The 17,833-nt window shown below is 41.9% G+C and overlaps 1 protein-coding gene across 1 annotated transcript; it reads right to left on the minus strand.

Annotated features, from left to right (window-relative positions):
* Positions 1–1,498: 1,498 nt before the first annotated feature.
* On the minus strand, positions 1,499–12,859 carry LOC139366784 (cell death inducing DFFA like effector a). The gene is made up of 5 exons (XM_071104490.1): positions 12,643–12,859; positions 8,408–8,546; positions 6,533–6,679; positions 3,164–3,336; positions 1,499–1,863 (listed from the first exon to the last, which is right to left on the minus strand). The coding sequence occupies exons 1-5, from the start codon at positions 12,708–12,710 to the stop codon at positions 1,761–1,763; spliced, it is 630 nt and encodes a 209-aa protein (XP_070960591.1). The 5' UTR covers positions 12,711–12,859; the 3' UTR covers positions 1,499–1,760.
* Between the last annotated feature and the right edge of the window lie 4,974 nt (positions 12,860–17,833).

Genomic DNA, 17,833 nt, shown 5'->3' on the forward strand with positions numbered 1-17,833 from the left:
AAGTTTATCAACTTTCAAAGCAGAGTTACATTCCCACTGTTCCTCAAATGCAGTGAATATACATTTTTATAGCTCTGAATAAACTTTTATCCAAAATGTTAAATAAAACAAAAACATATTTTCAAATTTTGCAACACTAAATCCAGGTGGGGAGTCACGCACACCAGACTGAAACAGGGGGACTAGATGGGTTGTATTCATAGGACTCAACAAGCTAGTCTTGGACAGGTATTTGTAGTCTGTCCATTTTATGCCATTTGGTACGGTGTCCCCTTATGAACACAACCCAGAATGTAGCCTACTACCCTTAATTCCCCTGACTGCTGACCATGAATAGATGACATTACTGCAAGTGTCAAGACTAAAAGGATCAAATGACCCAATTGAGGATTTCAGAAGTGTGGCTTTCACACTGCTAACTTTGGACTGCCCATTTAGGAACTAAGGCCCTTGGTTCAGGAGGGTGCAACAATATACAGATAGAATAGTACCATGTAGAACAAACAGGATTGATCAGTCATGTATTGGGAAGTGTCCACGAGTAGTCTGAAAGATTCTAAATGCCTGTTCACAGAAATGTGTCTATTGCTCTGGTGAAGGATATGTAAAAGTCACTGTGGTTACCCAGCAGAATTAGTGATAATGTACTGTACCATTTCTGACCACCCATCACTAGCACACAGCTCAAATGGATTTAAATAGCTTATGGCCGACAAAGGAAATCATGGCAGTCTGCAAAATGACTGCAGCTAGGCTCTGACTGAAGCGTAGGGGCCCCAATGTCCATGTATTTGACATCACCCACAGAAAATATACAAATCATTGACAAACTAATAGCTTGCATCAAGTCAGATGAGACTTTTTACAAAAACCTTTATTTATAGATTTGACAGACAGGGCAAATATTCAGTGACATTTTAGTTTGAGTGCTTCCAAATTGAATGTTTTTGTACTTAGACAATGCACAGTCCCAGACAGTTGGGCTTTCAATTGGTTTTGGAGTAAACCCCATTTTAGTCATTTAGCAGATGCTCTTATCCAGAGTGACTTACAGGCACAATTAGGGCCTTGCTCAAGGGCACAATAACAGATTTTTCAGAGTCAGCTATTCGAACCTAGGCTACCTAGCGTTGGGCCAGAAAGTCTTTGCCTGATTCCTCACAACTTAAAAACTCATTGGAGGACAAGATCTGAGGTGATCTCCTCCAATGCAATTTGAGAAGATGCATGGAGAGGAAATACTTGAGATTCACACTAGTAGATTGCTATTCTGATGGGGAATGGAATCACTCAAAACAGTCACCACGTCAATTTAAGCGACTTTTCAGGCATACATTTCTCTTTTAAAAAAAACGACACAAATGGGGCCATCCAGATTACGGGATAGTTTAAGAACATTGATATTTTGCTACAGAGGCCAACCAGATTTTTTTTTTTAATGACTAAAAATCAACAAAATCACATCATCCCAACTAGAGAAGCATGCAAGTCGGTATGTGTTGCCCATAGTAAAAATGTGCCATATTGTATTTATGTCCTCCTCCAGCAGGGCAGTGCTTTTATTTGATGTGTATTAACATTGTTTTTACATACATTTGCAATGGCTCAACGAAACCAGCCGGTAACAAGGCCTACACGCATCTCATGAAGGAATTTTCCCAGTTACTTAGTGAGACAAATGGCATTCAGGAGGCCCTGGACACTTTTCACCTGGTTCATTTTAAAGAGCTCAAACAGGGCCTTGAAACTTTGGTCACGTCCTAGTAGTCATCGTCCCCAATGTACTGCAGTATGTACGAGGAACCACACAGGAGCAGCTGCCCCGCCACTCTCGCCACAGACGTCAGACAACGCAGAAGAGCTCTAAAGAGAATGCGAAAAGGCAGAGCTGAAAACTTCCTAAAAAACAGTCAAACACATATTCTGTTGTCTCAGAACTTGTTCAGTGAAGACCCATTTGTAAGCCCCAACTTGTTCATGTTAAAAAACAACAACTGGAATCTTCAGATATCCTTGCAGCCAACCCACTGGACACAAACTGGTAAAATAAACATTGTTTCTATGTAATTTAAACACCAACAAATTGTCCCATCTGATGACGTTGAATCAACATGGAAAACTGGCAAAGGAATTAAAATATTTTTTACTTTAGTCCAATGACATGGTTCAATTTCTTGTTGGTTTCACTTTGAATTCACATTAGTTGCCAACGCCATTAAATGTAAATCAGAACTAGATGTTTAACTGACGTCTGTGCCCAGTGGGAAGGAATGAACAAAAACACAATGACCTGCCGACTGAATATTTCTCTGCTAAAATATTTTACATTTTGACTAGTGCCTATAAAAATGTACAGTACCAGTCAAAAGATTTGAAACCTCATTCAAGGTTTTTATTTTTGCCATTTTCTACATTGTAGAACAATAGTGATGACATCAAAACTATGAAACACATGGAATCATGTAGTAACTAAAAGTGTTAAATCAAAACAATTTTATATTTCAGATTCTTCAAAGTAGCCATTCTTTGCCTTGATGACAGCTTTGCACACTGACATTTTCTCAACCAGCTTCATGAGGTGGAATGCATTTCAATAAACAGGTGTGCGTGTTAATTCCAGAAAGTTAATTTGTTTAATTTCTTTCCTTCTTAATGCATTTGATTCAATCAGTTGTGTTGTGACAAGGTAGGGGTGGTGTGCAGAATATAGTCCTATTTGGTAAAAGACCAAGTCCATATTATGGCAAGAACAGCTCAAATAAGCAGAGAAATGACAGATGATCTGGCCTCCGTAATCACCCAAGAGATGTTTGGGATGAGTTGGACCGCAGAGTGAAGGAAAAGGAGCTAACAAGTGCTCAGCATGTGGGATCTCCTTCAAGACTGTTGGAAAAACATTCCAGGTGAAGCTGGTTGAGAGAATGCCATTTGTTTAACACTTTTGGCAACCATGATTCCATATGTGGTATTTCATCATTTTGAAGTCTTCGCTATTATTATACAATGTAAAAATTTTTTTTTTTTTTAAAGATCCTTGAATGAGTAATGTCCTAACTTTTGACTGGTACTGTAAATCAGTCTACTTCACCTGACATTTTAAAACCCCACACCCCTACAGCCCACAATAATGTCCCCTTGAGAGATGATGTGGTAGTGTACTCACTTCAAGATACCCTTGGCCCTGGTGCATTGAATGTCGTACGACAGTGTGTAGATTTCATAAAGAGTTGCTTTGATGGTTAGACACCCGATGAAGTCCTTGGGGTTCAACTTGTACAGGTCAAAACTCAAGTTACCGATTCCATTTCTCTTGGGCTGGCTGGAACTTGGTAGGACCTGTACAAGAATTGACAAAGGTCAGTCTAAGACAGGACTATTAAAATCTGGCAAGCTAGCCGAGTTACACTTCTGGTTCATTCTTCCCTCTAATCAAGGCATGATTTAGACATAGTGAATTCAGAAAGTATTCACACCGACTTTTTCCAAAATTGGTTATTTTACAAAGTGGGATTAAAAACGTGTAATTTTGTGTCAACAATCACACAAAATACACTGAAAGATCCAAAAATAAAAATTAGATAATTATTCAACCCCCAGAGTTAAGAGATCACCCGAGGCAGCAATTACAGCTGTGAGTTTTTCTGGGTAAGTCTCAGAGCTTTGCACACCTGGATTGTACAATATTTGCCAATTATTCTTTTAGAAATTCATCAAGCTCGGTCAAGTTGGTTGTTAATAATTTCTAGACAGCCATTTTCAATTATTGCCATAGATTTAAGACGATTTAAGTCAAAAACTGTAACTCCGCCCATACCATAACCCCACCATGGGGTACAACGTGTTCACAACGTTGACGTCAGCAAACCACTCATCCACACACACGTTCTGTGGTTGCGAGGCCGGTTGAAGATACTGAAGTTCTAAAAACATTGGAGTCAACTTAGGGTAGAGAATTTTACATTTCCAGGATCTTTTATTTCAGCTCATGAAACATGTGACCAACACTTCCATGTTGCGTTTATATTTTTTGTTCAGTGTATATTTAGCCTTGCGTTTTAGGTAATCGTCTTGCTGAACGGTGAATTGGTCTCCTAGTGTCTGTTGGAAAGCAGACAGAACCAAGTTTCTCTAGGATCTTGACTGCACTTAGGTCTATTTCGGTAGATTTTTATTTTAAAAAAAAACTCCCTAGTCTTGTCGATGACAAGCACCGATAACATGATGCAGCCACCACCATGCTAGAAAAAAAAAATGAAGAGTGGAACTCAGTGATTGTATTTGCCCCAAACAAAACACCTTTGTATTCAGGACAAAAACTTAATTTCTTTGCTACATTTTTTTCAGTATTATTTTAGTGCCTTATTGCAAACAGCATGCATGTTTTGGAATTATTTTATTCTGTACAGGCTTCCTTTTCACTCTCAATTAGGTTACTATTGTGGATTAACTACAATGTTGATCCATCCTCAATTCTCCTATTACAGCCATTAAATTCTGCAATTGTTTTAAAGTCACCATTGGCTTCATGGTGAAATCCAGCAACTGCGTTTGGAAGAACGCCTGTATCTTTGTAGTGACGGTGTATTGATGCGCCATCCAAAGTGTAATTAGCAACTGCACCATGCTCAAACGGATATTCAATCTCTCATTTTTTAAAATTATTTCCCCCCCCTCTTCATCTACCAATTCGCTGCGATTTTGTGAACCATTGGAAAACCTTCCTGGTCTTTGTGGTTGAATCTGTGCTTGAGATTGACTGCTCAACTGAGGGACCTTACAGATAATTATGTGCGGAGTACATGTTAAACACCATTATTGCACACTGAGTCCATGCAACTTATTAAGCACATTCATTCACTCCTGAACTTATTTAGGCTTGCCATAACAAAAAAGGGTTGAATACTTATTATTAAATCAAGAAATTTCAGCTTTTCATTTGTAAACAAGAGGGCCACACTTTCACATCAAACCAGGGAACTCTGGTTCCAGACAGCTACTTGGAGATCCCTGGTTTGATGTGAAAGTGTGGCCCTCTTGTGGTGTGTGATAATACAGCAAGTCTCCACATTTGGGAAACGTGACATCCAAAAATTGTTAGTCAGTCCTACAACAGAAGTACGACACGGCCAGCCCTCATTTGATATGAACTTGCAGCAGATAGTGATCTTCAAATGCTTTCCCAAGGCAACAGTATGCCTAGCACTAAAGTTAAATTCTGTGTGCATGTACAGTCAGGTCGATAAATATTTGGACATTGTTATTTTAGCCGTCTACAACAGCATATTGGAGTTGACATGAAATAATGAATATGACTTTCAGGTTTAATTTGAGGGTATTTACATCCAAATCAGGTGAACAGTGTAACAGACCAAAAGTAATTGGACAATTGGCTGCTCAGCTGTTCCATGGCCAGGTGTCTGGTTCACCTTTAGGAGCAATTTCCAAACACCTGACGGTACCACGTTCATCTGTACAAACAATAGTATGCAAGTATAAACACAATGGGACCACACAGCCGTCACACCGCTCAGGAACGAGACGCGTTTGATGAGAAAAGTGCAGATCAATCCCAGAACAACAGCAAAGGACCTTGTGAAGATGCTGGAGGAAACAGGTACAAAAGTATCTATATCCACAGTAAAACAAGTCCTATAGACATAACCTGAAAAGCCGCTCAGCAAGGAAGAAGCCACTGCTCCAAAACCGACATACAAAAGCCAGACCATCTTTTGGAACTGCACATGGGGACAAATATTGTACTTTTTGGAGAAATGTCCTCTGGTCTGATGAAACAAAAATAGAACCGTTTGGCCATAACGACCATCGTTATGTTTTGAGGGAAAAAAGGGAGGCTTGCAAGCCAAAGAACACCATCCCAACCGTGAAGCACAGGGGTGGCAACATGTTGTGGGGGTGCTTTGCTGCAGGAAGGACTGGTGCACTTCACAAAATAGATGGCATCACGAGGGAGGAAAATTATGTGGATATATTGAAGCAACATCTCAAGACATCAGTCAGGAAGTTAAAGCTTGGTCGCAAATGGGTCTTCCAAATGGACAATGACCCCAAGCATACTTCCAAAGTTGTCACAAAATGGCTTAAGGACAAGAAAGCCCTGACATCAATCCCATAGAAAATGGCTATGGGATTGGGCTACAAACCTGACTCAGTTGCAAAAGCTCTGTCAGGAGGAATGGGCCAAAATGTACCCAATCTATTGTGGGAAGCTTTTAGAAAGCTACCCGAAACATTTGACCCAAGTTAAAACAAATAAAAAGCAATGCTACCAAATACTAATTGAGTATATGTAAACTTCTGACCCAGTGGGAATGTGATGAAAGAAAAGCCTAAATAAATCACTATTATTCTGGCATTTCACATTCTTAAAATTAAGTCCTAACTGACCTAAAATAGGGAATTTTTACTTGGATTAAATGTCAGGAATTGTGAAAACTGAGTTAATGCATTTGGCTAAGGTGTATGTAAACTTCTGACTGTATGACTATGTATGTATGTATGTATGTATACGTACCCGAGTCCACGTCTCTCCCTTCTGCAGGACCATGACTGGAGTATTGGCTGGCAGTGACTGGAAGAAGGCCTCAGAGTCCACCACTGTCCCATCTTCCTCTAGCACCAGGATGAGGAACTGGCATGTCAACAGGAAGGCACTTGCTGTCTGGGTAGGACCGGTGTCATAGCACACACTGAGATCTTCAAATGGTTTTATTTTTAATTTTCAAAAAAATAAATTATGCTAAAAGTAGGCAACAACGATTTTGTTTAATCAACATTTTTAACATTGTGTTTGTGTAGAACTTCACTTTTACAGATGACATGACATGCCAGGTGACCATCCTGGGAAGATCAACCATACAAAAAAAATATTTTTTTTTAAGTAATGTCCCTTTTTCAGCACCCCGTCTTTCAAAAGAGAATGCGTAAAAAAATCTAAATAACCTCACAGATCTTCATTGTAAAGGGTTTAAACACTGACCAAGCATGGGAAACAAACCATAAACAATTAATGAACATGCACCTGTGGAAGTCGTTAAAACACTAACAGCTTACAGATGGTAGGTAATTAAGGTCACAGTTATGAAAACTTACCACACTAAAAATGCCTTCCTACTGACACTGAAAAATACAAAAGAAAGAAGCCCAAGGTCCCTGCTCATCTGCGTGAACGTGCCTTAGGATAGGATAAATAAGGACCGCAGATGTGGCCAGGGCAATAAATTGCAATGTCCGTACTGTGAGACGCTTTATACAGCGCTACAGGGATACAGGACAGACAGCTGATCTTTCTCGCTGTGGCAGACCACGTGTAACACCACATGCACACAGGTACATGTACATCCGAACATCACATCTGCGGGACAGGTACAGGATGGCAACAACAGCTGCCAGAGTTACACCAGGAACGCACAATCCCTCCATCAGTGCTCAGACTGTACGCAATAGGCTAAGAGGGCTTGTAGGCCTGTTGTAAGGCAGGTCCTGACCAGACATCACCGGCAACAACATCGCCCATGGGCACAAACCCACCGTCGCTGAACCAGACAGGATTGGCAAAAAAGTATTTACACATGTTAAGTTTGCTTAAAATAAAAGCAGTTGACAGTGAGGACGTTTCTTTTTTTGCTGAGTTTATATATCCATTTGTGAATCACATACTGTAGGTCATTTGCACAACATGAGACTGGGTTGCGGTCAGGAGGGCAAAACATTCTGCCGATAGAAATGTCTTGCATATGATTCCCTGAACATTTCACTCCACTGCACTCCGAACCCCAAGTCTCTCGGGTGAGGTTACTCAATTGCAACAAGCAGCGTCACCTTAACAGGGTCAGTAAACCAGGAGTGTATTAAATGTGTTGAAATGGTCATATTTTATTTAACATTTGGTTACAGAGTTGCCTGTCTAGAAGCAGTGCTTGCAATTGTGTATATTAACTTCACAAGGTAAGGTCTCATTAGCAGGAAGTTCCACCTCACATTCCTCCTCTAATTAGACATTACTTTTTTTTTTTAAATTACACCAATTATTTGGTGGGGTTGATGTAAGTGTTGGAGAGACTGATTTTTGTCCCCATGAAATGGCTCTCTGAATACTTTAAAGACTGACATGTTGAATGACAACCATTGTGAATACCCAAGCTGCACAAACAGTATGCAAACGTTGTAGATCGAAATTACATCCAGAGCTGAATACATTCATATTTTAGTCAGACACTTTAGCACACACACTCCTATCCAGGGTGACTTCCAGTTGGTGCCTTCATCTTAAGATTGACAATTAAAATAAGAAATCACTTAGCTGAGGTGTTTGTTCTGCGAAATATATTTGTATCTAAACGCTCCACGACGTTGTCCTGCTGAACGTAGCCCAGGAGTATGCATTTACCTGGTCTAGGAGGTCATCCAGGGAGGTGGCCATTAACCCTTTCCTCTGCCTTCGGCTCTGGGTACAGAGCCTGAAGGGACGCGGCTGGGGTCGGGGAAGGATCCGGCGTGAGATTGTTGTTTGGATAGTTGACACTGACCTGTCAGTATAGAAGCAAAAATGACAAAAAAAAGGAAAACTAGCTTAGTTCAAGGTCGTGTTCAGTAGACCACAATGTGTTCAGGACAGGTAATGTCTTCAGTTAAGACTTTTAGACCGTTTTGTGCCTCTCTTCTTATTAAAAAAAAAAAAATTTAAAAAAAAAAAAACACTTGTGTATTGATTTTAATAAGGGCATTGATGTTAATGATGCAACAGTTTGGGCCGCCTGGCTCTTTGCGAAATGTGTGAACATAATTTCTTTAAATAATGTAAGTTTAATGCTAGCTAGCAACTACATTGGCTCCTTGCTGCACTTGCTTAACAGGTGGTCAGCCTGCCACGCAGTCCAAAAATGCCGATTGTTATGAAAACTTGAAAAAAAAAATAACCGGCTGTGCCGATTAATCGGTCGACCTCTAAAAAGTATTCAGTGAGATTATAGAGCAAGTGGAACTTTAACTTTAAAATATATGCAAAGAATAACATCTGAATTATTCAGATATGCGTTTCAACATTGGAAGTTGGCTAGAGCAACCGGCTTTGTTCACACTGCAGGCCTGATTTAAATAGCCTCATTGCTGGTCAACAAATTGACAGACAGTTGTGCAGAACTGAAATTGAACTTTAAAAATAAAAATCATATTCATATAAACTAGTTAACTTCTAATTTATTTAAGCCTTGTTCACACTGCAGGCCTAGTTTAGCAAATCGGTTTTGGAATAATGACTGTCCAAACAGCAAGTTACAAGTGACCAAATTGTGTGTGTGCGCACGTGTTCAGAGAACAATCATTTGCTGACATATCCATGCTATTTCTCATAATAATGACAGGTGTGTGTGCAGTGGTGTAGGCTGATTAGTGATAGGAAGCAGGAGCACCACCAAATAAGTTATGTAGCAAGTTAAGGTGACAATGGCTGCCATGGACATTTCCCAGTCGCTTTGAATGTTCAAAATTATAGTGTAAGAAAAACTTTAAAAATGTATCCTTTACATTTTTTATTATATATTTTTTAAAGATAAAATGATCCAACTTTCAATACAAGTCCTTTTTGGCTAGCCACAGCAGTCAACTAGCTAGTTGGGTTTCTCAGGTTTATCAGTTTCTAGCACATTCACTAATTTGTTTGTTAACAATTAACAAGTTAGTTATCCTATCATATGTTCTTGTCAAAATGTCAACCAGTGGCGGTCAGTGACGTTTAAGATGAGGAGGACAATTTCTCTCATGAGCATGGCCTTATTTCTATTACAGCATATTGGATGACTCATTTGTATTACATTCATCCAGTTCAATGTAACAGCGATAGTTAGGCTACAAGACACTCAAACTTTCCCCTATACCCATCATGAGGTTTCTATAACCGACCCTATGAATGAAAGTTTACAAAGTAGGTGCACAGGTCGAGAGAAATTTGAGTGACACATGGACAGACAGTGACATTCAGCACCGCCTTGCACACTCTTGCCTGCAGCTAGCTGATGTAGGGCGTAATCATTAGTTCAACAGTTGCAAATGAGTTTCTATTGGCCAAATTCAGGTGTTGTCCCTGTTTTTTTCCATTTGAGAAACGTTTTAACAGAATCAGTGGAATTAAGACACCCCTGATGACGCGTGCAGTAACATTAGTGCAGTCAGTAGCTGTTACACCGGCAAGCACAGTGACAAAGTGTTTGGTATTACCAATTTAACTTGGAAAGTCATAGCCAACTAGCTAGCATAGCAATCTGTTTGAGCATGTTGTTTCAGTAAGCTAAACTTGCTAGCTGCATTTGCTATGTAAGTGAAACAGAAATACATTTTTTTTTTAAAATCTTGTTTCTCCTTCATTTCAGAATAAATGTGTTAAACTGTTTAACTATTTTATTTCTCTTTGAGTCAACTACTCACCACATTATGCACTGCAGTGGTAGCTAGCTGTAGCTTATGCTTTCAGTACTAGATTCATTCTCTGATCCTTCGAATGGAGGGACAACATGTCATGCTGCAAGAGCTCTGATAGGTTAGAGGGCATCCTCTGGAAGTTGTCATAATTACTGTGCAAGTCTATGGAAAGTGGTGAGAACCATGAGCCTTCTAGGTTTTGTATTGAAGTCAATGTACCCAGAGGAGGACAGCAGCTAGCTGTCCTCCAGCTACACCATGGTGCTACCCAACTGAGGGCTGTTGAAGCTATTATAGACCTTTGCAAAATAGTGTTTTAATCAGTTATTATAAGGAGCTTCCACATAGTCGCTAGCAAGCAAGATATGCCAAATAAGTCTAAAAACCACTTGAGGGCAAATACATCATATGGCCAGCAACCAGATTTGCATCTGATTTCAAAGCACCTACAAAAGGTGGTTTGAAATGTGGCTTGTAATATCCAATTCCGTGTGCTTTTTGGATGTTCAGAAAGTAGGAAAAAAGAACAGATTCAAACATGCAAAGAAACAGATTTTTTTGTCACTGCCAGTGTGAACAAGGCTTTAGAGTTGTTAAGTCTGAACAGGTTGTTCTCCCAGTGTCAGCTGATCAAGAATTGAGTTTCATGCCTAATCACATAACTATTGACAATATCCATTAATTTAAAAAAAAAACTTTAGTCCTATCATATTGTAACATCATTACACTGCCAATGAGGGGAGAGGGGAGGTAGACCTCTGTGGAAATTTATGACAAAGGGCACACCCACAGGCATTAGTGAAATCACAGAAGTATTAACACTACTTGGTAATATAGGCTGAAAGCAAAATATGTCATCATTTTATTCAAGTTCAGATGTTTGAGTTTAAGAGTTTTAAAATGGCCATTTAAAAAAAAAGTCTTACTAATTTGGAGCAGGGCCACACTCAGCTGTGGAAATGCCATGACTAGGGTGGACATGATTCCTTGTTCTACATATCGGATAGGCATGTTTGCTCTACATAACACATCTAAACTTTCAACTTTGAAAACACCCTTCTGCATGATCTAAAGACGCACCTGTGAAGCGTAGGCTATATAATTAAGATTTGCCAATTAGTCATGACCCTGTTGCGCGTTCAACAGGGGTATATTCATTAAGCCGATTCTGTTGCAAACCAGTTTACTCAAAACAATGTGGAGTTCGCTTTTGTTCTTAAACGGTAGTTGCAGTTCAGTCGTGTCTATTCAAAAATGAATTATGCTGTCTGGAAAAAGGCTGGTCTGTCTCGCACGGGGACATAACTCATTGGCAAATCCTAATTATGTAGGCTACGCTTCACAGGTGCGTCTTTAGATGATTCAGAACAGTATTTCAAATGTTTGGTGGCTTAAATGCAGCAGGATATGGGGGAGAGCTGGGACGAAAGTAAAACATTTTTTCAGATAACACAGAAGCTAAAATTACGCAGTGAAATCAGCACATTCCTATAGGAGGATGAACTCCCTGCAACCCCCCAAAATAAAACAGCCCAGTCTGACCATGTTACACCAAGTTAAGTGGTTTTGAGCAAAGCAAGTACAAAAAAATGTAAGTCACTGCATTGAAAATTGTGAAAAACAAATCCTACTACATTCCCATTAAAGTGAGATGAGAAAATTATGGTTAATATAGCGGTGTTCCATTTGTCATTAATATTGCAAGGCAATATTGTTTGCTAAACATTGGACGTTGATTCTTTTTCATTGCTTAAAAATGTTGATGTCAAACCTATAGCAAAATCATACCAATTGAAACATGAAATTATGGCTGATACTGTCAACAAGTGTATGAACTAACGAGCATTACAAACCGGACATAAGACCGATATTGATATAGAACAGCATGCACTTCGACAGCTTTTACTTCTGTAACAATGCTGTGTTATTCTCGCCCGCCGGCAGTTAGAAGTAACTTCGCATAGGTCTGTTCAATGTATATTTAAATTTACCCTAGAAAATGAAATTACAGTTGCTAATGTAGAGGACACAGACTAAGCCGTTTTTCATAAAATATGGAGTCGCTACTTCTATCGATCAGGGTAATCAGGAGACAAAAAAAAAAAAAATTAACTTTCGTCCCGGTTCTCCCCTGCTTGTAGGTGGAGCTCTAAATAGGCTACCTATAATGCTGGAAAATTAAATAACACCTGGGTAGTTTATCCTTACCTCACCCAAAAGTCCGGGAGAAGGGTTTTAGCATAATCCACACTTGAATGGATAGACAGTGAAGCCATTGTTTAAAATCAAGTGCAATCCTTGTTTTTGCAAGACTATCGAAAATCAATTGGGCTAGATGAGAAAAGAAAGTTGTCGCACTATTCCCGGCTCTTGCCCGCATGTGGTCACTGGCCCTGCCAACGGAAGCGAATAACCGAGGGTTCACTTTACGCCTACTACGTAAGGTGAACAACAATAATAGTGATGCCTTTTTAGAAGGATGCCCCTCACGCGATTGGTCGCTTGTTAGTGACAAAAGCAACACCATGTGCCACAAGTTGTCCCATCATCGTAATAATAAATTATCCCCCCACCCCCCCCCCAAACAAAAAAAAATACAGGTAGACCTTGTCCTAGAATCAATAAAAAAATATATAAATAGCCTGAGATGCCTATAAATAATTAGAAAACCACTGGCACCCAGCTTGCGCTTAATGCATTACCCGTTGTCTTACCAAGGCTAAGAGACAATGTATGGTTCATCTGAAAAAATGTGGTCGGGGTCGCCATATGGAAAACGTAACACAATTTCAAAGTCTCCAGGGGCCAAATTTAGCGCCATACCTCATTGCTGTGTGACTCTCAAATGTTGTAACAATGCAGAGGGCTCCTCATTGACATGATTTGTTCACCTTAGGTGGGGGCGGGAGGTCCTGTATAAACAAAAACTCACTTCCTTGACAAAGGCTCTGTACTGCTCTGCAGAGGCAGTAACACCGTAAATGCTGCACAGCCAATGCAGACAGCAGATTGACCATGTAGCGCCTGTAATCTGCTTGCAGGCCTATTTTAGTTAAATTCGCAAGTGGCTGAAACTACACTTTATATACACAAAAGTATGTGGACACCTCTTCAAATTAGTGGATTCGGCTATTTCAGCCACACCAGTTGCTGACAAGTGTCTTACATCGAGCACACAGCCATACAATCTCCATAGCCAAACACTGGCAGTAGAATGGCTTTTACTGTAGAGCTCAGTGACTTTCAACATGGCACTGTCATTTTTATTTATTTAACCTTTATTTAACTAGGCAACTCAGTTAAGAACACATTCTTATTTACAATGACGGCCTACCAAAAGGCAAATGGCCTCCTTCGGGGAAGGGAGCTGGGATTAAAAATATAGGACAAAACACACATCACAACAAGAGAGACAACACAACACTACATAAAGATAGACCTAAGATGACAACATAGCAACACAGGACAACACAGCATGGTAGCAACACAACATGTCAACAACATGGAAGCAGCACAAAACATGGTACAAACATTATTGGGCACAGACAACAACACAAAGGGCAAGAAGGTAAAGACAACAATACATCAAGAAAAGCAGCCACAACTGTCAGTAAGAGTATCCATGATTGAGTCTTTGAATGAAGAGATAAAACTGTCCAGTTTGAGTGTTTGTTGCAGCTCGTTCCAGTCGTTAGCTGAAGCGAACTGAAAAGAGGAATGACCCAGGGATGTGTGTGCTTTGGGGACCTTTAACAGAATGTGGCTGGCAGAACGGATGTTTATCTCAATATTTAAAAATGTCTAGGTAACAATTGGCCTTACTGTGATTGTTTAATTAAAATGGTAAACGTCTTAGCAAATATCAATTTCTCAAGCAGGAACATTGCTAGGACTGTCTGGCAGGATCTGCATGGGGAAGGCAAAAGGGAAAACTAGCTGTTATTGGCAGAGAGGTTTAGAACTCTTTCTTATTGGTCTATTAACTAATTTACTGCCTGTCCTACTTCCAACCAAAAGCCTCTGGCTTGTCTGATAAGTCAATGTGATTTTGTTTAACTGATTATCCATCTGTATATTTGGTTAATTTATCTGGCTGGGCAAATAAGTGGTGGTATAGTTCATTTATTTGCTCATCTATCACTGATCAGAAATACTTAGCATGCAATAATGTAGCTTATATTATCTATCATTTTGCTATTGACTCACATAGTGTCACTGGTGTAGAGATGTGTAGGCAGTTGCAGGTTTAGAACTAATTTATTTATTTAAGCACTACAGAACAACGAGGGATGAAACCCAAACGCTGTTGTGCTCAAAATATATATACATAAACAAAAAGGCACAGGGCGAACCCAAAGTGCAAAATATAAAGTACTCAGGAAATAGTAGAAGAGATTTATGCTGCAGTAGTTTATGTGTCGGGGGGGCTAGGGTCAGTTTGTTTTATCTGGAGTACTTCTCCTGTCCTATTCGGTGTCCTGTGTGAATCTAAGTGTGCGTTCTCTAATTCTCTCCTTCTCTCTTTCTTTCTCTCTCTCGGAGGACCTGAGCCCTAGGACCATGCCCCAGGACTACCTGACATGATGACTCCTTGCTGTCCCCAGTCCACCTGACCGTGCTGCTGCTCCAGTTTCAACTGTTCTGCCTTATTATTATTCGACCATGCTGGTCATTTATGAACATTTGAACATCTTGGCCATGTTCTGTTATAATCTCCACCCGGCACAGCCAGAAGAGGACTGGCCACCCCACATAGCCTGGTTCCTCTCTAGGTTTCTTCCTAGGTTTTGTCCTTTCTAGGGAGTTTTTCCTAGCCACCGTGCTTCTACACCTGCATTGCTTGCTGTTTGGGGTTTTAGGCTGGGTTTCTGTACAGCACTTTGAGATATCAGCTGATGTACGAAGGGCTATATAAATAAATTTGATTTGATTTGATTTGATTCCTCCCAGGAAAACAAGTAACATTTACAATGACCGACAAAGACAAATGGCAGAGGGAGTACATACACAGTGAGAGTGGGGATTGGAACCAGGTGTGTGTAATAATGAGACAATTCCGGGGTATGTGAGTGAAGGGCGTTTTCCAGTAGCTAGAAGGTCGGCAACGGCGAATGCCTGAGCTGGACCGGAGGGGAAACAAAAGCAAAGGCTGGTGGGACAGTACCCCCCCCCCCCCTGAGGCGATGCTCCAGCAGCGGGGAGCCGCCAACCTTGGGGACCGCCCCGGCAATGCGGTATGGGTCGATGCCTGTAGAAGTCCCGAATGAGAGAACGATCCAGGATGTCCCGCGCCGGAACCCAGCACAGCTCTTCGGGACCGCACGCCTCCCAGTCGACCAGGTACTGGAGAAGCCCCCCACGACGCAGTGAGTCTAAAAGATGCCCCCTTGACATCCAAGGGAGGGGGAGGTGCATTGTGGGGTCCAGCACTAGCCAAGGGACCAGCTGCCACCGGCCTGAGGAGATATACATGAAATGAGGGTGAGATATACATGAAATGAGGGTGAGATACGGTAATTGACGGGGAGCTATAATCTGTACATCACCTCATTGACTCTCAGGACTTTGAACGGCCCCACAAACCGTGGACTCAGCTTTTGGCAGTGCAGGCGGAGGGTCAGGTCCTTCAAACAAAGCCAAACCCTGTGAAAGACCGGGGCCACACTGCGGTGACAATCGTCCTGCGCCTTTTGTCGGAGGACAACGCACTGGAGATGGGTGTACACGGTGTCCCATTCCTCCTGGGCGTGCCGGAACCAACTGTCCACAGCAGGAGTCTCGATCTGACTCCGGTGCCAGGGTGCCAGTGCCAGCTGATTGCGAAGAACATGATGAATGAAAGGGTGTGAGGTTAGTGAAGGAGTGATGAAGGAAGTTTTGTGGGTATTCTGCCCAAGGCAGAGATGTAGCCCACTCCCCAGGCCGGTTCTGACAGTAACTACAAAGGTACCTCCGCAGTTCCTGATTTACCCTTTCCACCTGCCCATTTGATTGGGGACGGTACTCGGAGGTGAGGCTGACAGCGACCCCCAGTCGTTCAATGAAAGGTCTTCCAGACACGGGAGGTGAACTGAGGACCACGGTCAGACACAATGTCCTCCAGGATCCCGTAGTGCCGGAGGACGTGAGAGAAGAGAACCTCCACGGTCTACAGGGCCGTAGAGAGACCAGGCAGTGGAATCAAACGACAGGCTTTGTTAAACCAGTCCACAATGACAAGGATGGTGGTGTGCCCCTCCAAGGGGTGCCCCCTCCAAGTTCCTGTGGTCCGTCCAGACAATTAATTGGTGTTTAGCACCCTCCAGCCAGTGTCCCCATGCTTTCAGAGCCTTCTTGATGGTCCACAACTCACGAACCCCCAAGTCGTAATTCCGCTCTGTGGGAGACAGCTTCCATAAGTAGAAGGCCCATGGATGGAGTTTAGGCAGCTATCCAGTGCGTTGGGAGAGAACAGCCCCTACTCCAACCCCAGAGGCGTCCACCTCCACGATGAAGGGCAGAGACGGGTCAGGGCGAGCCAGAACAGGTGCGTTAGTAAAACGTTCCTTGAGTGCACAGTATGCTTTGTTGGCCTTCCCAGTCCAGCGCAGCTGTTGAGGACCTTCCTTCAGGAGGGAGGTGAGAGGAGCCACCACTGTGCTGAAACCCCTAATGAAATGACAGAAATAGTTGGCAAAACCAAGGAAGCCCTGCACCGCCTTGATGTTGGATTAAATAGGCCACGACCGTACTACATTGACCCTGCTCTCCAACACCAGCAGTGGATATCCAATAGCCCAGGAAGGAGACAGCCTGCTGAAAGAAAAGGCACTTCTCTGCCTTGGAGTACAGTTGATTCCCTATCAGCCTCTCAAAACGGACCTGACATGTGAGACATGTTGCTTGTGTGTAGTGGAGTACACCAAGATGTTGTCTGTGCACACCACTACATAGTGACCCAACACCTCATTAATGAATGATTGAAAAACCGAGGGTGCATTTGTCAGGCCGTAGGGCATTACCCTGTATTCTAGTGCCCGGTGCTGAAGGCGATATTCCATTCCATTCAGCCCCCTCTCTGATGCGCACCAGGTTGTAGGGACTGCATAAATCCAATTTAGTAAAGTACTTAGCACCGTGCATTTGTTTGATCACAGTGGGTATGAGAGGCAGGGGATAACTGCATTTAACAGTAGCCTTATTCCGAGTCTGGTAATCGATACAGGGGCGAAGACCTCCCTCCTTCACAAAAAAGAAGCTGGAGGTGGCCAGAGAGGTGGACGGACAGATGAATCCTTGGGCCAGCGCCTCCTGGATGTAGGTCTCCATGGCTTCGGTCTCTGCATGCAAGAGAGGGTAGATGTGCCCCCGCGGGAGGGTAGAACCAGACAGTAGGTTGATGATGCAGTCCCATGGGCGA

Source organism: Oncorhynchus clarkii, chromosome 15 (assembly GCF_045791955.1).
Source record: "Oncorhynchus clarkii lewisi isolate Uvic-CL-2024 chromosome 15, UVic_Ocla_1.0, whole genome shotgun sequence".
Taxonomy (NCBI): domain Eukaryota; kingdom Metazoa; phylum Chordata; class Actinopteri; order Salmoniformes; family Salmonidae; genus Oncorhynchus; species Oncorhynchus clarkii.